General features: G+C 46.1%; 1 protein-coding gene across 5 annotated transcripts; it reads left to right on the forward strand.

Moving 5' to 3' along the window:
- The first annotated feature begins 170 nt into the window (after window positions 1-170).
- Window positions 171-27,889, forward strand: RABGGTA (Rab geranylgeranyltransferase subunit alpha). Of its 5 annotated transcripts, none has more exons than XM_061589195.1 (17): window positions 171-197; window positions 1,846-1,905; window positions 2,779-2,889; window positions 5,663-5,784; window positions 5,885-6,072; window positions 6,991-7,188; window positions 12,888-12,971; window positions 14,389-14,471; window positions 14,564-14,665; window positions 16,546-16,651; window positions 17,827-17,878; window positions 20,260-20,348; window positions 21,144-21,232; window positions 21,347-21,463; window positions 26,271-26,384; window positions 27,427-27,514; window positions 27,619-27,889. In XM_061589195.1, the coding sequence occupies exons 2-17, from the start codon at window positions 1,903-1,905 to the stop codon at window positions 27,765-27,767; spliced, it is 1,695 nt and encodes a 564-aa protein (XP_061445179.1). In that variant the 5' UTR covers window positions 171-197; window positions 1,846-1,902; the 3' UTR covers window positions 27,768-27,889. The 5 variants fall into 5 exon arrangements, with proteins under 5 accessions (XP_061445179.1, XP_061445176.1, XP_061445180.1 ...); XM_061589192.1 differs by lacking the exon at window positions 171-197 and adding an exon at window positions 204-346; XM_061589196.1 differs by lacking the exon at window positions 171-197 and adding an exon at window positions 204-346 and having other exon boundaries at window positions 27,605-27,734.
- The last annotated feature ends 105 nt before the right edge of the window (window positions 27,890-27,994 follow it).

The following is a 27,994-nucleotide window of genomic DNA, read 5'->3' on the forward strand; positions in this document are numbered from 1 at the left end:
TCCTCGACGCTGCTCCGCTTGCAATTAGCTTTAGTCAGAAGCTAATTAGCCAAATTAAACAATTCGGGTTCCTTTTTCTTTTCTTTTTTGGCACCTCCTTCCCTTTAAGAGAGAGGCGGGGAAGAGCTGCCCCTTTAAGAAAAGAGACGCTCCGTCCCAGCTGGAGGCTTCGAGTTGATGCTCTGCGCGCAGCAACAGTAGGTTCAATTTACACAGCGCAGCATCACCTCCCCCTTCGCTCCGCCCCCAGTTGGAATCGGCTCTCCCACCTTTGCTGCTCCGGACGAGACCACGTGGCACGGGACGGTTCCATATCCTTCGCTCTTCCCCCCTACCCTCCGGGCGGGTTCGTATGGCCCCCTAGAGGTTTATTAGATTAGCCCAGCAGCGTCCTTCCCGGATTCCTCATGTTACCCCTGTGGGTCTGTTTGGGATGGTCTCGCCCCTTGGGAGCTTGGCCAGATTTCCGCGGAAGAGACCATTTCGTCGCTTCAAAGGGGGGGAGAAAGGTGGCGCAAAGGAATTGGTGTTTTGCATCTTGTTGTTGTGTTAATTGTATTGTTCCGGAAATCAGAGGAATCATTTGTGCACCCAGGAAGGGGTCGGCAGAGATAGAAGTATCAGGGGTGCCGGGATTCCCTATTTCTGCAGGGAGGGGTGTGGGAGGGTTCACAGAAGCCTTTCCTAGATGACCACTCTTGTTCAGCCCCATAATGCAATTGGTTGTTTAAAAGGGTGGGAAGGAGGGAGGTTGTGACTGCACGTGGCTATCACCTTGATATTCTTGCCCAGCTGGCTTGCTGAAGCAGGGAACAGTGCCACCTTTCTTGAAATAATGCCATTTTTGCAGCATCCAAACAAAAGGCTTGGCCGACTTTGAGTTGGCACTGGGCTTACTATTCAGTAAAGCGAAAGCAAAGTGTGGAGGTTCTAGTGTTGTCAGATTGAATCTGGGCAGGCTCCAAAAGTAGGACTTCCAGGGGCATCATCGTAACATGCAAGTCTGGGCTGTCTCAAGGTTTGAGAGGAGCTTGGCAAAGGGTGCTTCTGGTGGGCTCCTCTTGTCAGTAGACCCCAGTGGCATTCCTGCTGGGTGGCTCAGTCTCGCCAGCCTTTAATTTCCCATAATGCCCCAGAGTGGTGCAAGGGGCATTGTGGGCAAATGAAGCATTGGCTGGATCCGATTGCATGACTGTGCTTGGAGTGCTAAGCAAAGGGGAAAAAATAATGGGGTCAGAGGGAGGAGGGTAGCCAGCAGTTGGGGCCCTTGGTAGGTAGGGTAGCCTTCACCAACCTCGTGCCCTCCAGATGTCTTGTGCCACAACTCCCATCAGCCCCAGCCAGCAATGGAATTGGCTAGGGGTGCTGTATGTGATTGCCCTTCCAACCAGTGGGTGCTTGCTATGTTTGTGTGGTGTTGTATTGGTTTCAGGGACAAAGGAGCTGAAATCCTTTCTGGTCAGCCAGCTACCAAGCCCTTTCTCCCAGCCACACTTTCCTCAAAGGACTGTTGTAAGGAAAGCATGAGATGCAGTCGTGTAGTCGCCTGTCTTGAATCCTTAAATGAATGGGAGCGAGCCCTGAGGTTATAAATGGTGTTGTAGTGTAGCAGGACTGTGGAGGCCCAAGTTCAAAACCTCACTCACCTGTGAAGCTCATGGGGCAACCTCTCAGCTTAATCTACCGCACAGGGTTGTTGTGAGGATAAAAAGAGATTGGGGAGGGCGAGAACCATGCATGCCACCTTAAGAGGAGTATGATTCAAAAAAGGTTAATAATAAAGAAAGGAAATAGGATCTCACCATCATATCATGCTTGACTTCATTTTTTAATTTTATTTTGTAGGACACATAAGTAACTCCTCATTTCTCCCTTTGGAGTCCTTTCTGCTGTGCAGATAACATGGTGAGTGATGTGGGGAGGGGTCATTCCCTCTTATGTGTCCCTTCAATAATAGTCCCTCCAAGCCACTCTCCATTGTCCAGATTATGTTTATTTTATTTCTTATTTACTCTCTTTTTTTATTTAACAGAATTTGTATAACACTTAATTATATAAATGAAACCTCTAAACAGTTTACGAAGGACATAAAAATGTACCTTGAAATTGTCAACAAAAGTCACTTTTAAAAAAAATCAAAACATAAATCAAAACAACAAATCAAAAAATATATACTGGAAGCTAAATTACAGATTAAAATGCTTGTCAGTTTTACATGTCTTAGTAGCGTTGCCTCAACAAACCAAACCAAACCAAAAGGTTTTAGCAGGCACCGAGAAAAGTACAGCAACGGCTCCTGCCTAATGCCAGTGGGCAGGGAATTCCAGAGTGTAGGAGCTGCCACACTAAAAAATCAGTTCCTTACAAGTGTGGAACAAACGTTACGTGGCACTTTTAACGCTGCCAGTTCTGCAGATTGAAGTGTAGCTTGATTGATTATATGTTGTTATTGCTGCTGCTGTTCCCTTCCTCCTTGTTTCATAGGAACGTGAGGGAGCTGCCTTCTGAGTCAGGCCCTTGGTCCATTTAGCCCAATATTGTCTACACTGACTGGCAGCCGCTCTCCAGGGTTTCAGTCAGGAGTCTTTTCCCAGCCTACCTGGAGATGGCATCGGGAATTGCACCTGGGTCCTTCTGCGCGCAAAGCAGGGCCTCTACCACTGAGCTGCGGCCGTTTCACATCGATACAGCTCCCCAAATAATTCCTTTGACCATGCAGTTCCTCTGTCCCCTAGACACCTCTTTGCTTTCCTGCCCTGTTTCCTATTCTGTCAACAGCACGGCCGGCTGAAAGTTAAGACAACAGAGGAGCAGGCCGAAGCCAAACGCCTCGAGCGGGAAAAGAAGCTGCGCCGATATGTGACCGCCACAAAAGCCATCTTTGAGAAGGTGAAAAGGGCAGTGGGGGTGGGGGGCGGGGATGGCAAGACCACTTCCAGGACCCTCTCTCCATTCTTCACCCTCTTTGGACTAAGGCAGTCTTTGCCAACCTGGTTTCCTTCAGATGTTTGGACTAAAACTCCCATCAGCCCCAGCCAGCACAGCCATTTGGGGTAGGGGGCTGATGGAAGATGTAGTCCAAGATGGCCACGCTGGCTGGGGCTGATGGGAGTTGTAGTCCAAAACATCTGGAGGGCATCAGGCTGGCAAAGGCAGGGCTATTGGAAATGGCTACCTTTGAGTTGTGTCATGTCCTGGACATCCGGCATACGGCCCGGTGAATCTTTGAACCCAGAACTTTGTCCCTTCTTGTTATCTCACCACTAGGCTTGGCTTGTTGAGCGTTGATGGGTGCATGAGTGTCCTCTGCTGTGGCTCCCCATCTGTGGCACGCCCTCCCCTTGGACCCTCACATGGCAGAGACCCTGATGGGTTTCCACCATCAAATAAAAACGTTCTTATTTTCTCAGGGATTTGGGATGAACCAGTGAAGAAGCCACTTGCTGTTTTCAAAATGTTTAGGCTATTCTGTGTTGTTGTGTTTTAATTAGTATCCAACTAAGTTCTACTTAGAGTAGACCCGTTGAGATTACTAGACCTAAGTGAGTCATGTCCATTAATTTCAGTGGGTTTGCTCTGAGTACAATTAACTATTAACAATTAACAACCTATTATTAGTGAAGGGTGCTGAGAGTTGCTAGGAGACACCCTGTTCCCCTCACAGAGTGGCTGACTGTTAAACCACTCTGGCCACTGGAGCTCTGTCGGGAATAGAAGTCTTCTTTCAGCCCCCTTCACAAATTACACTTCCCAAGATAAGCCATGACTGTCTCAAGAGAAATAAAGGTCTGGCATGGGTGTGGCCCCCTGATTAGCCAAACCAATAAGCTGTGAGTCTGGCTTTTAGAACACTGACAATTCTTACTGAGCATGTCCGACGTTATCGTTTAGTTAAATTCTAAATTTCTTAAATTAATTAGAAATCAGCCAGGCATTTTTTTAACTTTTAAACTGCAGAGGATGAAGGTCAGAGTATGGGGCAAGGTCAGTAATAGGATTACAAGTACTCTGGGAACATGGCTGATTTTTAATTAATTTCAACAAATTAGGAGAACTCTGACAGAAAAAAGTCCAAAAGGGGTCTGGGGTTTTTTCCTCTCTCTTTTTACACTTTGAACTCTCGATTCTCTCTGTTTTGAGTATCCCCATAAAAATTTAGAGAGTTGTTAAGCAAGCGTTTCTGAGTTCAGGACTAAGTTTAGTAAGGTTTTATTCTGAAATTAGCTTATGGAATCAGAATGGCATGGGGGATATTTTCAATTTAACATTGCGGAATGCAAAAAATCCATGCTGGCTAGAGTGTACAGCCACTCTCGTGGCTGTATAGTAATGGTTGGAGTTTTGACCTTCTCCATTTCCGCTTGAAACTTTCTCAATTTCTCTTTTTCCTAAGATGATGTTTCACTCCTGATCTGCTATTAATCCCTGAACCCAAACAATGCATCACGTGGAGAAACATGCCAAAATGATCATCCCTGAATTCTTTCCGTCCTTGGCTGAAGGCAAAGCCTTTTGTCATATGATTATTGCAAATGGGGATTTTGACCCTTAACTTTTGTATGTATTTGATTCCATATGTGAAAATCGCTTCCTGTAAGATATCTCGGAAGTGATTTCACAGTTGAAAACATCAACTGTAAAAGCCATTAAGAAATTACTTCCCTATGTAAAAACAATTTCAAATCCAATGCAGATTCAGACTGGGATAAGCCTATCTCCCTTTGAACCTAATGCAAGTGTGATTATAAACTTGTAAAGGCTTTTTACTCTTAGCAAAATGTTGCTGGAGTGGGCCCCGTGGCGTCTCTCCCTTTTTTTTTTTGGAAAGGAGAAGAATGGACCCCTTCCTTGAGGAAGGAGGTGAGCAAGTGTGAAGTTGAAACATCTACCACTCTGGAGCTGTCTTCCTGGATTTTGATGCCTGGCTTCTGACCATTTTTAGTTATTTATAATATGCTGCCTTTAGGTGCACTGTAGCCATCCTTTGGCATAATAGGCCACTCAAGGCAGCCAAGAGGTTAATTAAATGTATCAACTGGCATTGATCAAGGAAACGGGCCAACTCGATCTCTAAGTTCTTGACTAAAGGCAGAGCGAACATCGTAAGTTTGGGATGTCTGGCGACGAGGGATGTCAGAGAATTCCAACAAAAATGGAACCAGGAATGGAAATTTCCAATGTTCACTTATTCGTCCCATGTCCGGAACAGAAATCAGCCCAGTAAATACAATTTGTATTCACTGTTTTTGTGGCTTTCAGTCTGCAAACAAACAATCCCCCCCCCAATCTGCATTGTGTTTCCTTTGCTTTGAAATGAATGGGATGAAATAACATACAACACAATTTACATAATTAATTATGTTAGTTCCTTAAACTACATAATTTTGCCCCAGCAAACAGTGAGACAAATAACATAAGATCAACTGCAGTGGAATGGAAACAGTGCTGCATGTGACAGATACAGTGGGGAACAGAAAACAAGGCCTTCTTGTGTCCCTAGTGACGACTTTGTGCTTTGCATTGGGTAGAAAGGCCCCTTCCTTCCTCTCCCTTTGGGTGAAATGGATCCTTTGTCCGTTGGGGAAAGAGAGAGGAATGACAGGGCAAAGTATGGAGTTGAGCTTTGACATACACACACCCATGTTACCTTTTTCTCCTTCAGAGGAAAACGGAGCAGTTGGACAAGGAGGCCTTGGAGCTGACCAGCCAGATCTTGGGCGCTAACCCGGACTTCGCCACCCTCTGGAACTTCCGGCGGGAAATCTTCCTTCACCTGGAGGAAGAGTGAGTGGGGACAGGAGACAGGAGGGGGTGGATTGGAAGAGGGACATGGGTCCTGCATATGCAAGGGATGGCTACATACTCCTCCTCTTCTCTGTGCCAGGACCCCGGAGGAGGTGCAAGCCCTGTGCAAGGCAGAACTGGCCTTCCTGGAGTCCTGCCTGCGAGTCAACCCCAAATCCTACGGAACGTGGCGCCATCGCTGCTGGGTGATGGAGCACATCCCAGAGCCAGATTGGGCCCGTGAGCTGGAGCTGTGCGGCAAGTTCCTAGAGAGCGATGAGCGCAACTGTAAGCATTTTCCTTCCTTTCCCTCCCCTGCTCTCCACACCTCATTCATTCCTACTCTCAGGGCCCCATCCACACAATACATTCAAAGCAGTGTCATGCCACTTTAAACAGTCACAGCTTCCCCCAAAGCATCTCTGGGAATTGTAGTTTGTGAACTGTATTTCCCTCACAGAGCTACAATTCCCAGAGTGGTTTTACAGTCAATCCCTCTTCCCAGGGAACTCTGGGATGCTCCCCCTCTGGATTTCCTCCATCAAGTGCCGATTGGGTGGCTGGACTTAAAGCCTTGCAAGTGTGGTGTAGTGGTTAGAGTCAAAATTAGAAAGTGGCAAGCATCCAAAAAGCCAAGAGTAAAAAAAGGGGGGGAAACCCAAGATACTGGAAAATGTGGCATTTATTTTCAAAAAAAAGCTCAACACGTTTCGGCCACTATGCTGTCTGCATTTTTTCAGCTTATCCTACCTGAATAGTCTCCTTCCAACTTCTTTTGATTCTGTGGATGCCAAATTGTTGTAGTAATTAGCAAGTGTTTCCTGAGAACCCCAAAACTAGAAAAGTTCAAACAGGACCTGTGTGATCAGATAGTTAGCCAAGCCAAGGTGTCATTGGGGGGGAGGATAATTGGGCAGCCTGACCTTTGACCTCCTCTCTTAGTGTGGTGTAGTGGCTAAGGTGCTGGACTATGACCTGGGAGACCAGGGTTCCAATCCCCACACAGCCATGAAGCTCACTGGGTGACCTTGGGCCAGTCACTGCCTCTCAGCCTCAGAGGGCGGCAATGGTAAACCCCCTCTGAATACCTCTGAATACCGCTGACCATGAAAGCTCTGTTCATACGGTCGCCATAAGTCAGGATCAACTTGAAGGCAGTCCATTTCCATTTTCTCTCTGTGTGTGTTTCTGTGTTGCCCCCTGCAGTTCACTGCTGGGATTACCGGCGCTTCGTTGTCCAGCGATCACAGGTTCCTCCCCAGGATGAGCTGGCTTTCAGTGACAGCCTTATCACCCAGAACTTCTCCAACTACTCCTCCTGGCATTATCGCAGCCACCTCCTTCCGCAGCTTTACCCCGATTCCCAACAGCAAGGCCGGATCACAGAGGAAATCCTACTGAAAGGTTGACATTTTGAGGAAGGATGGGTAGGGTGGATCTTTTTGGTCTGAAAGGAGTCCCAGGATCCTGAACCAGGCTGGATCACCTCCTGTTAATCAGAAACGATCCACTGTTTCTCATGTTGTGGGTTGGGGTGGTGGGGGCAGGGGCAGTCCCGTTAGGGATACACACCATTGTTGTTGTTTTGAAAGGCATTTTTAATCCCACTCTTCAGCTGAAAAAGGCTCTCACAAAGTCTTGCAGAATATCATTGACAAGACAGTTTAAGAGACATGACACAAAAGGAGGAAGGAACCAATGGTGATCTTGTAGATAATTGATAATAGGCTTATGGACAACCATGTCACTTAGGGTGATCCAAAGTGTGGATCACAATGCTCCTGGGATCTCTGAAACTGGAGAGAGAGAGATGGCCTTGAGTGGTACTGTCATTGTTTGTTAGGACAATCAATGTGCATTGGCAATTTACAAAGTACAGGTGGCCAGGTCCCTGCTCTGAGGAGCTTGCAGTCTAAAATAGTCCTTTCTCGTTGCCTCAGATGTATTTAGCTGGAGGTTGGACTTGAGACCTGCTGAGTGCACAGCAAGTGCTCTGTCCCTGAACTACAGCCTCTCCAGTCAGAGGATTGCCCTGTCTAGTCCAGTGTTGTGTGTACTCTGACTGGAAGCAGCTCTGTAGGGTTTCAAGCTGAGCTCTTTCCCAGCCCGCCTGATTGGAGATCCTTTAACTGGAGACGCCGGGGATTGAACCTGGGGCCTTCTGCATGCAAACAAGATGCTCTACCCTCAAATCCAGGCCATCCCACTTCAGGGCAGCTTTCCCCACAACTCCTATCAGGTTGGGGAAGGCTGTTTTAGAGGGTCAGAGTGAGGGCAGCCAAGATTCTTGGGCTGTGTTCCCAGTTCTGGCAGAGGATGTTTAAAAGAAGGTGCAGCTGGTTGCCAGGGACTCCAGAGCTCTTTCTTCCAAGCAGGGTTAGGGTGTGTTAGTTCGTGAATCACAGCGGCTGTTCTCTCTCACCGATCCTGGGCGCAGAAGGTGTGGAAGGAGATGACTTGGGCATGAGTAAAAAGTATACACAGGGATTCTCTGGGAGGCCCAGCCCTCACCTGGGCAGGCGAAACTCCAAGGGGATCGGCCACATGACGGGGGTGTTGCCCCCTCGGTCTCACACACTGTCTTTTGTCTCTTGCGATTGTTTTGTTTGGCCTGGGCCACTTCATTGCTGCTGGGTGTCCGGTGTTGTTTGAGGGACGGGGTTGAGGCGTGGGAACATCGCCTGGAGCCAGCTCATCCAAAAGAGGGAAGCGCCCTACAGCTGGCAGTGAAGGATCTGGCAACCAAGCAGGCATGAACAGGGGCCTCCAGGAAGGATACATTTCCCTACACGAGATCATTTTCTTCTATCCTAGGTTCATCTCACCTGCTTACCATTCATGGCTAACACACGACAGGCACCCAGATCTCTTTGCTTGGCACAATCTTTAGGTTACTCCATCCTACCCTGATGCACTGCCCCAAAATCTACCTGCAGTACAGGGATTGTTTTGCTCCTTTCTATACCTCGCACATGACAAAAATAGGTGCTTCAGCATCTAGAGAACCTCAACTTTCTTTGGGAAAAAAAAACAGTGTACTAGTCCTTAAGATTGCAAAGGTAGGCTTGAACATCTGTGTGTCATAACTTGGTGAAATCTTAGGAGTGGGGAAGGAGGTCAGCTGAGGAGGGGTCCCAGTGATCCAGAGCCAGACTTCAGTGCCCTGTACAGCTCCTTCTCTACCCTTGCTTACCTTCCCCACCCCAAAATCAAGTGACCAGCAGTCATTGCGATATTTGCTAAATTAGTTTACAAGTCTTGCAGCTGGTTCAGGGCAAAGGTCCATCACAGACCAGCATCCTCTCCTCACAGATACTTATGGGAAGCCATCAGCCTGGGCCTGAACACAACAGCCTTCTCCTCACTTGTGTTTCCCGGCAACTGGTGTTCAGATGCTACTGCCTCCAACAGTGGAGGTAAAACTCAGCCATCATGGCTATTATTTATTTATTTAAAATATTTCTATCCCGCCCATCTACCCTCTAATAGGGCACTCAGGGCAGCTTACAAAAATAAAATCAAACATGTACATAATAAAATTGTAAACAATAAAATCACAAAAACATTAAAATAAATTAAAATACATAAAATACAATTAAAATACATAAAATACTATACACACACACACACATATAGGGAGTGATACTAAAAGGGACTACAAGGGGAAAATTTAACATAGAAGGCATAAAATCAGTGTCACTCTCTACCTTCAGTCCCTCCCAAAGGCTCTCCGGAATAAGATCGTTTTCAGACGTCTCCAGAAAAACCATCAGGGAGGGAGCAGAGCGGACTTCTTGGGGTAGGGTGTTCCAAAGCTTGGGGGCCACAGCTGAAAAGGCTCTCTCCCACGTGCCTGTCAGTCTAACGTCTTTCACTCCAGGCACGCAGAGGAGACCAGAGGCAGATGATCTTAAATCCTGAGCAGGCACATATGGGCATAAGCGGTCTCTCAGGTATATTGGTCCAAGGCCGCTTAGGGCTTTAAAGGTCAGAACCAGCACTTTGAATTGAGCCCGGAAGCAAATTGGGAGCCAGTAGACATTGAGAGGCTTACCCTCCCAGAAATTGTCCAATCCTCCTTTAAAGCAGTGAATTTTTTAGAGGATATGTGTGCCTGTATTTTTTTTTTTTTTCAGAACAGGACAAACAGCTCTGATGATAACTTCCTTCCATTAATTACCTTCACACACATTCCTGGGCAGCGGGACCAGCTTCCAGGGCTTAGCTCTGCCTTAGATGGAGCTCAGGAAGCTCTGGTGAAGCGCCTGCTTTGCCTACAAAAGGTCCCCGGTTCAGTCCACAGCATCTCCACTTAAATAGATCTCTGTGGTTGCAGGGCTAGCAAAGATTTCTCCCTGTCTGAAACCCTGAAGAGCTGCAGCCTGACACATTGTATGGAAGTGGAATCAATGGGTTGGTAGTCTCACCTGGTCAAAGGCAGCTGCCTTCATTCCTAGGCTCCAGGCATTACTATGGCAAACATCATTTATTTGTCGCGGGAAAGGTCGTAGCTCAGTGGTAGAGCCTCTCCCTTGCGTGTAAGGGGTTCCAGGTTCAATCCCCGATGGCATATCCAGGTAGGGCTGGGAGATATTCTGTAGAGCTGCTGCCAGTCAGTGGAGACAACACTGGCCTTCCTATGTTCCATTTATATGCTTGTGCTAAGGAGAGGGGTTAGTGCACCCGCACTCGTCACACACGATCAGTCTGATGGCAAGGGAGGGATTTTCTTGCATCCCCAACAGGATGAGCAGAGAACCAACACTGGTCAACTTTTTTTTTGGTCACCACACCAAAATCAGTGGGGTCTTGGGGAGTCCAGAAAAATTAGCTTGGGAATGCAGGGGAGGAGGGTCTGAGCTGGTCCCTGGGCTGGGAATTAGCCAGCCTGATGTAGCGGTTAAAAGCATCAGACTAGGCCTGTGCAGACCCATGTTCAAATCCCCGCTCGAATCACAAAGCTCGCTGAGTGAAGTTGGGACACTCGCTCTTGTCCTAACCTACCTCCCAGGGTCGTTGCGAGGTTGAAGTGAGGAAGGGGCAAGAACCCTGTGTCTAACCCTGAGCTCCTTTTGAAGAGGGGCAGGATTAAAATGTAATTATTCTTACTAATCCAGTGCAGAGAGACGGGACAGTTTCTCAGATATTGAGTGTGGTTCGGCACCTCCTTCTCTCCTCTCTTCCCCTTTTGGCTGGGCTCTCACGTTGGCCTCGGCACTCACCATGACAAGGATCAAGAGATGAACAAAAGCCAAACAGCCGTGTTTCTGGTTTCGGCTTTCTCATGAGCCGACAAAATGCTTTTGGGTGGTTTCTGCAACTTGAAGTTTTGGTGCTGCCGAAACCCAGTTTATAGGAGAAAAGAAATAATGGGGCGGTTTTAGGGCTGGGGAGGGAGGAGGCCAGCACTGACTTCCAACCCTGACACAGTGAGGTGAACTGCAAAAAGTGCTGTGCAAAGAAAGTGATGCCTGGAGCATGTTTTTTATATATAATTCAACTCTTCATCCCAAATGGTGGTCTCCTGAAGGAGAAGATCTTCCTTATTTTTGAAGTGCAACAAACTGTCCAGTAAATAGGTTTTGTGTTTTTAAAAGCTTTAAAGCAGCTTTGAACTATTTAGCTTTGCTGTACATGTGGAGGGGGCAAGGAACTTACACAGTGGACGGAGTCCCTCTCTGAGCCTTGCAAGTCATGGACTACAACTCCAATCAGCCCAATCCAGTGGCCATGCCGGTTGGGGCTAATGGGAATTGTAGTTTAAAAAAGTAACTTTTCCAAGCTCTGCTTCTGAGATACCACCACGTCTAATCCTTATCTTCATAAGGGCTAGAAATGTAGCTCTTTTTTCCCCTCTGCACATGCAAATTTACATGCTGCCCTGTGCTTTTGGGGGGAGGAAGGGAGGGATATACGTTTCAATTATAAGAACGATAATAATAGAGTGTCTTAGCCTTCAAGACTGTTCCAAATACCACAAGGATGGGGAATCGATGGCCCTGCAGAGGTTGCTGGACTACAACTCCCATCACCCCGACTATTGGCTGTGGTAGCTGAGGCTGATGGGAGTTGGAGTCCAGCATCTGGAAAACCACAGCTTCCTCAGCCCTGACTTTGAGATACTGCAGTTGGGTAGACCGCACAAAAACAGGAAAAATGTCCACTCGCTTTAACAGAATACAACCCCGAAAAAGACTGAGTTAAGGTAAAACACGCAACTGTAGGTTATCCAAACAGAAAAGTCAACTTTTAATATTCCATAATATGAAATATATGCTATAGATAAATATTAAGAATGCACTCCTATATTCTGCTTATAGGCCAAACGCCATTTAAAAGTGAGCGCTCCTTAGATGAATCGGCCAGATGCTTTACAACCTAAAGGCCTCCATGTTGGTGAAACTTTTGTAATCCATAGGTTTCAGTATAAAAACTTCGTAACTGGAGTAGATGTGAAACTTGTCCAAATGCAAGATATTCAAATCCCTTTAATTTCTCATTCCAGTACAAACAACTGAACAAGGATGATAATTGTTTTCAAAAACCATTAAGAAGCTGTCAGGTAGCATAACTGCACGTGCAGTTAAGAGACAGCCCATAATGAAATAGTCTCCAGTAGAGCAATCCAAACGACATGGATTCTCTACTTTTAGCAGTTGCGGGCAAAATGCTGGCATAAAAACTGCTGTCCAAACCCCATTCGGGAACTAGGAGGGGCTGCAGCCTGAGAAGGGTTTGATTGTGGCATCCAGGGAGCCTCTCCGATACTCCCCTTGTGGGGGGTTTCAGTGACTGCATCTCTGGTGGGCATAAGTTCTGCCAGCTGGGTGGGCAGTGGCAGCTGCCACTCCTTCAAAGTTCAAGCTAAAACCCAGAGCAGATCACTGCCCCGCTGACATCGGAGCCCCCTGCCTCCACCACAGTTACCAGGATTCCCTGAAGAGATGGAACAGCTGTGAAACTGGGCAAAGTCCTACGCATTGATACCTCTCATCTGAACTTACTGTCTTGCGTTATTTCTACTTTTCGGTGCCTAACAGTTCCTCCATCTGGGCCCTTCTTTTTTCCTTTCATTGTCCTGACTGGTGCCTTCTCCCTTCCAGAGCTGGAGCTGGTGCAGAATGCCTTCTTCACTGACCCAAATGACCAGAGCGCCTGGTTCTATCACCGCTGGCTCCTGGGCAGAGGTAGGAGAGCTTAAGTAAGCTTCCTTATTCAGCTGAGTTGGGGAAAACAGGGAGGCCCTCAGCTAAGAAGGGATTCCTAGGAAGTGGTCTCCAAATCTTGCCTTTCACACCTGTAAGTGCAATCGTGACTGGCGGGAAAATCATCACCGTAGTAGTAGTACCCATTCTTCATCATAAGGTCCAAGGGCTTACAACAATAAAAAATACAATATTTAAAATCAGTTAAAACAATTTACAATCAGAAGAAGGATAGATAGATAGATTGATTGATTCAAAGGTCAGTATAAAGAGGTGCATCTGCAGCTTATGACAAAAATTAGGCTCCATTTGCACTCTCCAGTTAACGCATTCTTATACCAGTTTAAACAGTCTTGGTTTTCTGTAGTGAAACCACTTGTTGGGTACTGTAATTAAATGTGTTACAGGTTTGATAGGGTAGCCATAGGAATCGACTGGAAGGCACATAACAACAAAACAGGTTTGAAGGAGTTAATGGACTGCCTGGGAGTATGAGTGATGTAAGACTGCCAGGCAGGAGGGGGCATGTGAGTGAGTGACAGTTCAAAGGGAGGTTTGAATAAAAAGACAGTTGGTTTTGACAGTTAGTGATTTTTGTTGTGTTTTGGGATTTGGAGAGGAAGGAAGGAGGTTGTGTTGTGGGAGCGCGGGAGGAAAAGGTTGGATTACATATTAGAGGGGAGTAGGACAGGTAGGGAAGAGAAGGACTACACATCAATGTACTATTTAACATCTTGCATTTTAATAAAGTTGTTTGGTTCATTTAAATTCCTGCATGTCTGCCTGGTCATGTGTCCTACCATATCAGGGTCCAGTTCTTGTACCTGCATCCTCTTGTAGGGCACACCAGTGGTCACTTTTTGGGTGGGACAAAAGGTGGAAGGGATGGAGCTTGTGGTGCAGAGAGCCTATCTGGCCCCGGCTGAGACAAGCATCCCGCTGGGTGGGGATTTCCTGAACCAAGCATGGGGTGTCGGGAGGAATAATCCCTGGTGAAGGGTGGGTTTGCAACGCTTACCCCAAAGATTCCTGGGAACTGTAGTTTGTCAGGGTGCTGAGAGTTGTTAGGAAACCCCCTCTTCCTCTCACAGAGCTACTGTTTCCCAGAGTGGTTTAACAATCAATCCTTTCCTCCTGGGGAACTCTGGCAATTGCAGCCCTGCGAGGGGAATAGGAGTCCTCTAAAAACATTCAGCACCCTTAACTGTAGTTCTCAAGATTCTTTGGGAGAAGCCATGACTGACGATGATGGCGATAATGATTATTAGAATGTAAAGGACTGTTTAAAGTGGTATAATACTGCCTTAAATGTAAGGTGCAGATGCAGCCCCTGTCTTAAACCATTTTTCACTCCTCCCATTTGGGTGCCTGCAGTTCTCCTCTCCCGTTGCCTCCTCAGCTGATCCAGCCCCAACGATTCGCTGTGTCTATGTCAGCAGAGAGGACACCTCCTTAGCAGTTGCCTTCTCCCATCCTGTGGCGGTAAGTCCCTGAAGGACAAGAGGAAACCGGGGTCCTGATGACACTTGGCCAACCGTGGTGAGCATGGAGGGTTATCCTTCTCTTGTTCTCAGGTGGCACCAGCATCTCATGACCTGATTGTGTTTGGAGACGAATCCCCCCTGGTGGTCCGTTGGCGCACTCCTGATGGAAGAAACAGGCCTGGATTTATGTGGGTATCCTACAGTACCCCCTGTGTGGACTGGCTGCTGGCACATCCTGAATTCTTCCCTCTGCTTTTGGAAGAACAGACAAATGTGGTGGTTTGGGAAATGGGGTTTATTTGATGCAGGTCAGTTTGTTTCATTTCCCAGTTTTCAGAAGGAGACTTTGCCTAGTCCGTGGAAAGGATTTGGGCACAAATGTCTTCTGAGGTCACATCCACACCATACATTTAAAGCACATGGCTCCTCCCCCCCAAAAAAATATCCTGGGAACTGTAGTTTACCTCTCACAGAGTTACTGTTCCCAGCACCCTTTACAAACTACAGTTCCCAGGATGCTTTGTAGTTTGTTAAGGGTGCTGAGATTTGTTAGGTGAGGGGTTCCCAGACTGTAGAGTGTCTGTGGATTTGTGGATGAAGACAGGAGACGGCACATCCATGACATTAAATATCCATACTGATTTTTAATTGTATCTTAATTGCTTCATTTATTGTGTTGTATTTTATTGTATTACAATTTGAATCTTATGGAATGAAATAAAATGCTATATATAAGAAGTAAAAGAACAATAACAATGTAATTAAAAATCATACATCACCTAGCACAGCACATTACAATTGCTACAACAGGCCAAAAAAATCTTTAAGTGGTCTGCCAAGACCCTCAGCAGTTTTCTAGCAGTCCATGGGAAAATAAATTTGTGAGCCACTGTGTTAGGAGACCCCTGTTCCCCTCACAAAGCTACCGTTCCCAGAGTTCCCTGGGAAGAGGAATGGATTGTTAAGCTATTCTGGGAACGGTAGCTCTGTGAGGGGAAGAGGGGCTCTCCTAAGAACTCACAGCACCCTGACAAACTACAGTTCCCAGGATTCTTTGGGAGGAAAGCCACGACTGTTTAAAGCGGTATCAGAGTGTTTTAAATGTAACATGTTGCTGGAGCAACAGAGGGGTAGAGAAGGAAAGCCTCAGAGAGATTGGAAAGGACATACCTGAAGCTTAAAGGAAAGAGGACAAGAGAGGAGGAAGCTGGTGAAAAGAAGGGGGCAGAAAGGGATTTTTACATCTTCTTTATTCCATTTCTACCCTCCTCTTCCTCCAGGGGGCCAAGCAACAAAGTACTAAAATGAAACAATTTAACAGTATGATAAAAACATTTTTTAATAAATTTGAAAAACAATTAAGGAACATTTAAAAACATTTTAAAGCCATCACATATCCTCTCAGCTAAATAAGTCCATGGTTATCAAGAACAATATATTTCAGCCCTTAAATGCCTAGGTGGGCAGGGATGTTTTTAATTTCTTCTGCAATGTTAATAATGAGGTGCACCTCACCAGGGAGAGTGTTCCGCAAACAGGAAACCGCCACCGAGCAGACCCTGTTGTGGGCCAGCACCAACCAGGCCACCCCCAGCAATGGCATCACCAGCAGGGGCTACGATCACGATGACAAGCAGAACATTATCAAAGGAGGGGTCATTGATGATGATGATGATGATTTTTATCCCGCCCTTCCTCCCGAAGATGCCAAAGGCACAGAATGTTTTTTTGTGTTGTTTTAAATGAGGTGCCAGTGTTCATATCTTGGTAAAAGTGCCGTAGGTGACTGTACTCCATACCGGTGGGTATGATCACACACACACACAAACCCACTGTACAAAACAAATTAAAATACAAAACCAAGGGGCATGTCCACCTAAGTGCTACTTTGAGGAGACCCATGAAAATTCATGGAGCAATGCCTGTTAATTCCTCTGTGTATGACTAACATTGGAGACAACCCCAAACCATTTTGAGTTTTGAATGGCTTCAGGGCATGTGGGTGAGGAAGCAGTAAGCAAAGGGGAAACATCCGGCACTTTTGTTTTTCCTTAATTCCTGGACTCTCCCAGCTGTGTGACTTGCCGACTTCGGCCCTGAACGACCACTGGCCCCAGCACACTTTCCGGGTCCTGTGGGCTGAGGGCCAGTCCCAGAAGGAATGCGTCCTTTTCAAGGGTAAGTATGTGCATATGGATATATGTTTGCATTTAGGAGATTTGGGGAGGGGCTGTAGTTCAGTGGTAAAACACCTGCCTGGCATGCAGAAGGGCCCAGATTCAATCCCCAGTGGCATCTCCAGGTAGAGCTGGGAGAGACTCCCTGCCTGAAAACCTGGAGAGCTGCTGCCAGCCAGTGTAGACAATACTGAGCTAGAGGGACCAGCGGCTTGACTCTGTATAAGGCAGCTTCCTAAGTGCCTGTTTCTTCCCCACCATGAGGTCCCGGGGCAGGCTAGAACAATATAATGTACAGTTATAAAAACAGATTAAGCTGTTTCATTTATAAAAAGAAGTAAAAGCATTCCAAGGACAATATAAGTTCAGCAAAAGAGGCAGTGCCCGCAAAGCAAAAATCCCTTGACTGTCAGAGGCCAGGATAAGGAGGTAGGCAAGGGAGATGTCAGGCGCCCCTCCGTGGGGAGGGAGTTCCACGGTGTCGGGGCCTCTGCCAGGCCACTGTTGACACCTGAGGGTGGGAGAACTACCAAGAGAGCCCCCCTCTCTCGATCGTAACATTCAAGGCTGTCAGTGGGGATGGAAGGGGTCTTTCAGATATTTGGGGCCTAGGCCATGGATGCCTTTCAGCACTAATATGAGGTTTCTTTTAATAAGGAAGGGGGAGACATTTGTTTCGGTTCAGATTTGAAGGTGACCCTCCCTCATTCGCACTTTCCGGAACCAGCCAGAGAATCGGAAGACAGCCGTCCTTCGAAATTCGCACTTGTCTGGATTTTGCAGTGCGGTTGTCTGGCTGAGTAACGTGGACAAAAAATGCCTATGCTGGGGTGAAGTGTACCTCAAAGTGCATATATTAGTGGAAACAGCGTACAAAAATGCATTCTGTTAGGAGAAACTGGGAAAACGTGGACAGGAGGCAAAATCGCATATGAACACACATATATATATATTAGGACAAATTTGGACTCAAATAATTTTCACAGAGTTTTTTTAAAAGAAAAAAATGGTAAACTGATGTGGCAATGTGGAGAACTGAACTTGTGAATGGAAAAATGTGAAACTCTGAAACTGGCAGATTCTCCCATCCCTAACCCCCTGCTCTTCTTTTTTCCACTTCCTCACCTCAACCCCTTTCTACTCTCTGCCCCCCTCCCCCCCTCCCCCCCCCAACAGGACACAGGGATTGTTGGAGCCAAGATTCGGTCACGGAGGAGCAAGTCTTCAGGTGAGGAGGGGGTGAAAGAGGGGCGTTTGCCCTGCCCTCGAAGGCTGTGGGGGAGCAGCTCACTTACACAAACAGGAACCTTTAAAGAACACCGCCCCGCCACCCCCTTCGTGGCCCATCAGATGCAGCAATGGCCACTAACCTTTTTTAAAAAAATAAGGGACTACACACAACTAATTCCGAGGACAGGCCTGCAAATGGCTCCTTGCTCTGATAGCTAGAGGAATCCCTGGGTGCTGGAAACGAGGGACAGGCTACTATATTTTTATTTATATCCCACCAGAATAGCCAATATATGGTGACTTCCAGATGTCGTTGGAAACTCCCAATTCCCATCATCCCTGACCATTGACCATGTAGCTGGGGCTGATGGAAGTTGTGGTCTGTAACATGTAGAGGACCCACATTGGCTACTGTTGGTGTACGCTGTTCTCCCTCCCCGGCCCCATTTAATCCTCACAATGGCCCTGTAAGGTAGGCTGTGGCCGAAGCTCTGCAGACATCTGTAGCAACAGGCAGCTGTTTAAATTTTCTTGATTAGCCAGTCATTTTAATGATTGTTTTGTACTGTTTTTATGGTGTTTTTGTTTTGTTGTATATCTGCTGTACGCTGCCTTGATATTTTGTATGAGTTGACAGTATATGAATACTTTTATGAATAAAAAGTGAGGGGGTGGTCTCTGGATATTGCTGGCTAAAGAGCTCAAATTGGGTTCAGGAGATGTGGGTTCAAATCCAGCTCTGGACTCCACGGGTCACTTCACCTTTTTTTTTTAATCCCAGTCTCAGTTTTCCATCCATAAAATGGAAGTAAGAGTAGTCTACATCACAGAGTTGTGTGGATGAGCAACGTAGAAATTACAAAGCACTGTGCAAATTAGAAGCACTTTACAAAAACGGTTGTTATTATTAATCATAGCCCTGGCTCCTGATTCAGATATGGCTCTGGGGTGCAGATCTTGCTCTCGTGTCTACTGGCAGAGCTTCTTTTAGCTTATTTGGGGAAAGGGGCATCTGTTGCGAGATTCTTTGCTCTGGCGAGATCTGTCTCATAAATCCCGTGGCAGGAAGATGTTGGCTATCTTAAGGCTGCGCGTGCTTTTGACCAGGAAGCAAGCCTCATTAATTGAGTGGGACTTACTTCTGAGTAAACAGGATCCTGTTGTAAGACACTCTTCCTTGACATATTGTGCGGTTGGGGTTGACCAGGGCTAAAATTAGCAATGCACTTTCCTACTAGAACATGGAGGAGGTTGCAGAGAGGAGAAGTGGAGGCACAAGGGATGATTTTGTTGTAAACTCTTCCGGGAGCGGGGGAGGGAGAAGGATGTTTCCTCAGCCCAAATCCAGGAAGTGGTGAGTTTTCATTGACGCATCTAAGTGAAAGGTACCCATCTCTGGGGTTAACAGCGCTGTCAAATCTGGTCATCACAATTGCATCTGTGTATGATGTCATTTGCAAGCTGTGGGTTCATCGTGGTCAGGGCACCCCATCTCGACCTTCTTGAGGGCTCAGGAAGATTGCTCTTGCGCTCAGGTCCTGCTTGTGGGCTTCCCATTTGTGGCATCTGGTTGGTCACTGTGAGAACAGGATGCTGGACTAGATGGGCCGGATCCAGCTGCGGGACTGTTTCTCATGTTCTTAGAAAAGGAACTGAGAGAGGAATTGAGCACCTGATGTCATACAGCAGAGATGAGGAACCTCAGGCCTCTAAAACAAATGCAGCCCTCCAGACCTTTCTATCCGGCCCTCGGAACTGTGCCCAGGCCACACACACCCCTTACTGGCCCTGTTTCATTTGTTTCTGGTTGGCTGGAATGTGTCCTTGCACTCTGATAATGCCTCTCGCTTTCCCCAATGGAGGATAGAGAGGTGTGTGTGTGTGTGTGTATATGAGACAGAGTGTATGTCGAAACTAGCCTACTGTACAATGGCAAAATGCACATTTGTTGCTTCGCCCACTTTTGCCTCTGGCCACGCCCACCACTTGTATGCAGCCCCTGGAACGTCACCCTGCCATATGCAAGTGAATTAGTAGCCTGGATTAGGGAGGCCTTGCAAAGTCCTCTGTAAGAGCCCTCTAGAAATATAATGCACTTTTGAAAAGAAGGAAAAGAAGGGGGGGGAGTTCTGTGGCATCCCACCCCATTCCCGGCTTTCACACATACACAGAATTCCCCCACAGCAGTCCAGTAATTTCAGGTCTCATCTGCACTACTCAGTTAGCTGCCCCAAGTCTCTCTCTTGTGGGTTACTTCAGAGATTGGTAGCTGGATGAGACGCTGCGCTCTCGCTTTCTCGCTCTCACACAAATACACGCGCACACTCCTTTCAAGCACTTGCCATCTCTTTGATCCCTTGCCTCCTCCTTCTGTCCCAGGTGTGAACTGTCCATTGAGAAGTCAACTGTGCTCCAGTCCGAACTTGAATCCTGCAAGGAACTGCAGGCCCTGGAACCGGAGAATAAGTGTAAGTCTCTGGGTTGGCCATCAGTGTTCTCTGTCCCCCACCCCCATGGAGGAGTGGGGAGGGTGCTCATGTGCATGCCCTCATTCTGTCCACTGCAGTGGTGGCTTATGGCTGCAGGTCAGTGGCACAGTGGAATCTGCTCCAGGTTCTAGTATGAGCTTTCAAGGAGCTGTCCAAGGTGCTTTCAGCACCCGGAGCAGATTCCATTGTGCCACTGACCTGGCGCCACCAGCCGCCACTGTTATGCCTGCAGGCCTTCATTCGCCTGTGGGTTTTATCCCCAGCTCTGGAAGTGGAATAAGAACCAGGACTTTGAAATTAATGTTCTTGGTGTGGATTATCTGTGTGTATTCTGTGATCAAACTGTGTGCACGCACAGCTGATGCAGAATTCAGAGCCCTAAGAATTGCGGTTTGAATTTAACAAAGCAAGTTGCTAGTCCTTAAGGCTTGAGAGTGTCCGGGCAACGTTTGCTGAAACCCCAGTAAAGAGAGTGCCTTGTCCCATCCTGTGACTAGCAGAAAAGCAGAGTAAATTTGTAAATGTTTTTGTTTTGATTTAATTTTTAAATTTCTGTTGTTTTGCTCTCTTTGTTGCCTGGTGCCCTGGGCGCCTTTGGGAGAACAGGCAAGGTAGATATTTAATAAATAAATTGTGCAGAATCTTTTTTAAAAACCATGCAAATAGATTTGTATACAGGGTCACAGAATTCAGCTTTGTCTCGGCACAGTATTTTTGTTCTTATTAAGGCTGGAAATTAAGTCCACCTTCTCCCTGTGTCTCTCTGTCTTCTAGGGTGCCTTCTGACCATCATCCTCCTCATGAGGGCCTTAGACCCCTTGGTTTATGAGCACGAGACCCTCAGCTACTTTACAACTCTGAAGGTGAGCCACAGAGCAGACTGAACTATGTCAGCCACGCCTTCCTGTGCCCTAGAATCTGAATCACTCCTGCTGATCCCTGCCTCCGTTTTCTCCTTTCTCGGTTGCCCTCCACAGGCGGCTGACCCCATGCGCTCGGCCTACCTGGACGACCTCCGCAGCAAGTTCCTGATCGAGAACAGCATCCTCAAGATGGAATATGCTGAGGCCCGGGTTGTGGATTTGTCACAGAGGGTAGGAGACCCAGTGGGTGGGGGGCTGTCAGATGGAAAACGGAGCGTGTGGGGGGACCCGGGAGGAGCTGTAGGGGCTCTATGGGGAGCGCCAGGGAAAAGCAAGGCAATTTTAGGCAATTTTCTGATGCAGCCCCTTAAGCTAGTCTGTTTGGGTCATCAACTATTATTTATTCAATTTATATCCCGCCCTTCCTACCAAAGGAGCGCAGGTTAAGCCAATCTGTTGTTCGTTCTGCACAATATAGGAAACGGACCTTTAGTGTGGCGGCACCTACCCTGTGGAACTCCCTCCCTTTGAATATTAGGCAGGCGCCATCTCTGCTACCTTTTCGGCGCCTTTTGAGGACTTTCCTCTTCCAACAAGCCTTTTACGTTGAGACCTATCCCAGTCTGCGTCTGTGTTAGAATTGCTTAATATGATTTTTAATGTTTTTAACCCTTTTTTAAAGTTGTTTTTTAAAAAAAATGTTTTTAATGCTGTTTTGTTTTAGTGTATTTTAAGATCTGTTTTTATGATGTTTTAAAGTGTTTTTAAGATCTTCCGTGGCGCAGAGAGGTAAGCGGCGGTAATGCAGCCGAAAGCTCTGCTCACGGCTGGAGTTCGATTCCAACGAAAGGAGGAAGTCGAATCTCTGGTAAAAGGGGTCGAGGTCCACTCAGCCTTCCATCCATCCGTGGTCGGTAAAATGAGTACCCGGCCTATGCTGGGGGATAAAGAAAGGCCGGGGAAGGAACTGGCAATCCCACCCCATATATACGGTCTGCCTAGTAAATGTCGCAAGACGTCACCCTAAGAGTCGGAAACAACTCGCACTATAAGTGCGGGGACACCTTTACCTTTACCTTTACCTTTAAAGTGTTTTTAGTTCTTTGTTTTCTGCCCTGGGCTCCTGCTAGAAGGAAGGGCAGGATACAAATTAAATAATAAGTAAATAATAAATAAATAAATATTGGTTCATACAAGACTTCAGGTCACCCAGTGAGATTGTTTGATATCGGATTAAGGACAGACAAAGGAAAGTCGCCTTGGAACAGCATATAGTTAACTCCTGGAGTGTGGTGCCAAGGGTCCCAGGACATGGTCTGAAGGCAGTTTGAGGCAGCTGAGTTGCTGAAGCTAAGCAGGTCTGGGTCTGTCAGGTCCTGGATGGGAGGTTGCCAGGAAACCCCACGTAATGCCACCACCTTGAGTCCCAGGATGGAGGTCGGGCAGGGGATATACATGTGCTAAATGCTCTCCCTCCACTGTCAGAGGCTGTATGTCTCTGAATACCAATTATTGGGAATCACAGATGAGGAAATTGCTGTGGCGCTCAGGTCCTGCTTGCGAGCTTCCCATGGCCAAAGGGCTCCTCTTCCATTCTTATGAATAAATGGGGAAGATGTGGCTTAGCTGGTTTCAAAAAGGGGTTAGACAAATGTGATAAGGAAATCAGGCAGAACTAGACAAACATGATAAAGAAATCAGATAAAGAAATGCAGGGTATTGATTGGATATATATAAATAAAATCAGCCTCTGAATACTGTCTGCTGCAGGGGCTACTCCCAGCCTCCCACCCTGCCTGCGAGCTTCCTGAAGGAATCTGATTGGCCGCTGTGGTGTGGGGGAGTGACAGCAAGAGTGGGGCTACTGCCTCCATGCCCTGCTTGGGGACTTCCTGGAGGAATCTGATTGGCCACTGTGGGAAGGAGGATGCTGGAACACGGGACCTTTTTGGTCTGATCAGCAGAGCTCCCCTTCTATTATTTGTTTGTTTGTTTACTCCATTTATATACCACTTATATTTAAATAAAACTCTTAAGTGGTGTACAAGTCCAAACATCTTAAAACAACAACTACAAAAAAAAAATACAGTTAACTGAACAAAACATCCTCTTTAGTATCAACGTAGTATAAACATTGCATATGAAATTAAGTACAAGAAATACAAGAAAAAAATCATAGTATACATAATAGATTAAACAATATTCCCTACGTTTCAAGGAAAAACAAACATGTTAAAACAAGCTTATTTTAAAACATAATAGATTAAACAAATCAGATTGCTTAATCACTGTATAATAAAAAAACAAAACAATTAAAACAGCTGTCCCCCATTATTCCATAAGTGATAAGAGCTGATGGCACTGAAAGGTAGGAGAGGAAGTGTGTGGTGGGGAATTAGTCATCATTTATTTATTTAATTAATTTGTATCCCGCCCTTCCTCCCAGCAGGAGCCCAGGGTGGCAAACAAAGCACTAAAACACTCTAAAACATCATAAAAACAAGTCTTAAAATACATTAAAACAAAACAGCATTAAAAATATTTTAAAAACAACAATAAAAGGGATAAAAACATTATTAAAAACATATTAAACAATTCTGGACTTCCGGGAAGGGTGACTTAGCCTGTGCCTGCTTTTGAGACGGGCTCCTGCCTCAAAAGAAGCTTATTCAGATATATCAGTCAGTTTTTTCTTTTTTTTTTGACTGATTAAACTTCTCCCGGGTAGGGAGAAACGAAGAGATTAACCTCAAAGCCTATTTTTGTTGGGACGACCAGATCTCATTAATTTATGGGACGAGGTCCAGCCGACGAAGGTGGGACGGATTTTCAACAGCAAGCTCTATCTGTTAAAGCGAACGTTCATCTTATCTTCTAAGAGAGAACGCACTAACAGGCAAGCACCCTTCTTTCTATATTTTTCTTTTACTTGACTTAAATTGTTGCTGTTTAAAAGAGATTTGCCAGATTGATCGGTTTTTGACATCTCACTGGGGAGCCGTAACTTCTCTCTGCTACGCACTAATTAATAGCTTATCTCTGTTTTTGTTGCAAAAAGCTGTCCTGGATTTGCATTCTAAAGATACACACAGAAGAGGGATTTCTATTCCAGATTTTTATTTTGAAAAATATTATACTGTTTTGAGACTACTCTCTTTTTGGTCTATTTTATTTTGACGAATCTGTTTCTTGACGATTGCCATTAATTGCTTCGATCCTGGGAACTGCATTTTGTTTACTTAACTATTGGAGAGATAAGGCTGTCTGCTCTGTTTATACTGTGATGTCACCAAGTTTGGAGTATTAACCCAATTGTTGCTGAAATAAGAAGTGGTTTTCCTATATTTTTCTTTTAAAATGGCAATTAAGAAAGTGGCTGAGAATCTGGAAATAACTATGTTTCAGAGAATAATGAATGAGATTGAGATAACGAAAATTGAATTGAGTAAAATGAAGCAGGAGATTAAAGATATAAGGGTCCCTGTGAGAGAGGTGACCCTGGAAGGGGTCCCTGTGAGAGAGGAGACCCCGGAGATTGGAATAGGGGTCCCTGTGAGAGAGGAGACCCTGGAGACTGGAATAGGGGTCCCTGTGAGAGAGGAGATCCCGGAGATTGGAACAAACGTGGAACAGGAACAAGATTTGGAGTCTATGGACTTTAGAAATAAAATCTATTGTTTGGAACTCAATGTTATCTCTGAAGAAATTAATGAAGATTCTAGAGATAAAGTTATCAATGGCATGGATTATCTTCTGGACTGGAATGATGTGATGGAGCCCAATATAGAGAAAATCTATGGAATTAACTGCAGCCATGTGACAATGGAAAAACTTTTAAGAGATGACCCAGTGTATTTTGAAAAAAAGAACAGAGATATGATTTTACAGCAGTATTTCAGCAACTTATTCAGAATGGATGGCAAGAAAATATTTGGGATAGAGGTAATTCCCATCAGACTCTTATTATATGACTATGGCTTTGACAGCAAGATTATTATGGAATACTGATAATGGAAGATTGGATATTGAAATTACTGGACTTAACAAGACTACTGAAGATGGAAGATGGAAAATGGAACTAATAGAGATAATAGAACAATGGCTACTGAAATTACTGAACCTAACAGATTCTGATGTGATGGATTAATTGAAATGTTTATTTTGACTATGGTTATGACAATAAGATTATCATAATTAGTAATGAGATGGATTAATCGATATGCTTATCTGGAAAAAAAAATTGATAGATATATTTCTTAAAGAATTGAAACCTCTCTTTGACTTTTTGTGGAAAGAATAAAGTAATGTTTATGAGATTTGATGATTAAGTAAGATAACTACTGGAGGAAAGTGATTTTATAATATGACTTAAGAGACAGGATTGCTATATATTATAGACTTATAACTGATTTGATCTTTGACAAATGGGAAGTCAATATTTTACTCTTTATTTTTTATTTTTTTTTTTTTTTCTTCTTTTCTTTTTTTCTTTTTGTTTAACTATTTTTGATTTTGTTTTTTGTTTTTGAATGTTTTATGATTTTGTCTTGTATGTTTTATGAAAATCTGAATAAAAATTATTGAAAAAAAAAAAAAAAACATATTAAACAATTCTGACACAGATGCAGACTGGGATAGGTCTCAACTTAAAAGGCTTCTTGAAAGAGAAAGATCTTCAATAGGCGCGGAAAAGATAGCAGAGATGGCTCTTGCCTAATATTCAAAGGGAGGGAATTCCACAGGGTAGGTGCCACCACACTAAAGGTCCGTTTCCTATTGTGCAGAACGAACCTCCTGACAAGATGGTATCTGCAGGAGGCCCTCACCTGCAGAGCACAGTGATCGACTGGGTATATAAGGGGTAAGACGGTCTTTCAGGTATCCTGGTCCCGAGCTGTATAGGGCTTTGTACGCCAAAACCAGAACCTTGAACTTGGCCCGGTAGCAAATGGGCAGGTAGGATTAAGTAGGATGTGTGCAACATTCCCATCAACACTGGCACTGTTCTCCCCCATCTCCTTATCATGTTCTTCCTCAGGGCCTCACCATCCTCTGTCACCTGGAGCACTTGCTGCTGGTCACGCACATGAACCTCTCTGACAACCTCCTCCGCGACTTGCCTCCCACTCTGGCCATGATGCGCTGCCTGGAGGTAAGGCCGCCTTCCCCTCACCCCACAGTTGCCTAACACTTTGTGCTGTCTTGCCAATGGATGCCTAATAGGTGCCAATCTCTGAGGGGCTCTGGCCTTCCTCTGAAACCCAGTTCACCACCACCACGTACCGGGAGTTGTACTCCAAAACGGCTGGAGGGCGCATCTGTCTATGAAGAACTGAATATACCGGCTGTCCCCAAGCTGGAGCCCTCGTGACGTTTTGGACCACAACTCACAGGTGTGCTGAGTGGGGCTGATGGGAGTTGCAGTCCAAAATATGGAGGGCACCAGTTTGGGAAAGGCTGGTCAACAGAAACGTCACGAGTGCTTTTTGTTACAGGCACACATGCATAATTTCTAAGTGGCTAGTTATGTTTATGGAGATAAGGCTATCAATGCCAACCAGCGATGATGGCTGTGCTCTCTGTCCACTGTCGGAGGCAGTATATGCTTCTGAACACCAGTTGCTGGGAACCGCAGGAGGGGAGACTTGCTGTTGCTCTGAGGTCTTACTTGCAACCTTCTCGTGGGGGCATCCGGTTGGCCACTGTGGGGACAGGATGCCAGACTAGATGGGCCATTGGCCTAACCCAGCAGGCAGGCTCTTCTGGTGTTCTTAATGTCAGGCCTAGCTTGTTCCAGTTGTTTTTTCTGACCCCCTACTTTTTTCACGAGAAAAACTATTCACTGGTGAGAGCCAGTGTGATGTAGTGGTTAAGGACTACGCCCTGGGAGACCAGGGTTCGAATCCCCACACAGCCATGAAGCTCACTGGGTGACCTTGGGCCAGTCGCTGCCTCTCAGAGGAAGGCAAAGGTAAACCCCCTCTGAATACCGCTTACCATGAAAGCCCTATTCACAGGGTCGCCCATAAGTCAGAATCGACATGAAGGCAGTCCATTTCATTTTTTTCACTTTTTTCACAGCAACTGTGTGTGTGGACTGCAGTTTGTCTCATAGGGATGTGGATCAGGATCCTGTTATCTTAGCCAGGTGGGGTGAGATGAGCTTGCGTTTCTGACCCTTCTCTCCATCTCAGGTGCTGGAAGCTGATGACAACCGGATTGAGACCCTCGAAGGACTTCCCTCCCTGCCTCACCTGGAGGAACTCTCTCTCTGCAACAACCGTATCCTTAACACTTAGCGGGCTGGGGAAGGGCGCTGTCTCTGGGGGCATCAAAAGGGCATCTCTTCCATCAGAGTTCTTCTTGACTCAGCTGCTCACCCTCAGGCATCCAGCGGCCTTCTGCGCTCCGGACTCTGACCTCGTTCCCAAAGCTCACCCATCTCAACCTGCAAGGCAACCCTCTCTGCCAAATCCCCGGCGTCCAATCAGAGCTCGCTGCACTGCTGCCAAACGTGGCAACCATTCTGACCTGATGGGCTTGCAGGGGACCCCACCCCGCCCCCTCTTCAAGCCCACCCCTCCCCTAACACACTGACCCCTTTAATTTATTGGCATGAGGAAAGAATCAAATAAAAAAAGGTAGTTGGCACTGTGAGTTGCTGTGTTGCTACTGGCATCCAATTCATAGCACACAAACTGATATAATCCTGGCTGCTGGATCAGGCCAAAGGGGGCCCATCTAGTCCAACGTCCTGTTCTC

The sequence above is a fragment of the Rhineura floridana genome, chromosome 11, assembly GCF_030035675.1.
Source record: "Rhineura floridana isolate rRhiFlo1 chromosome 11, rRhiFlo1.hap2, whole genome shotgun sequence".
In the NCBI taxonomy this organism is placed as follows: Eukaryota; Metazoa; Chordata; class Lepidosauria; order Squamata; family Rhineuridae; genus Rhineura; species Rhineura floridana.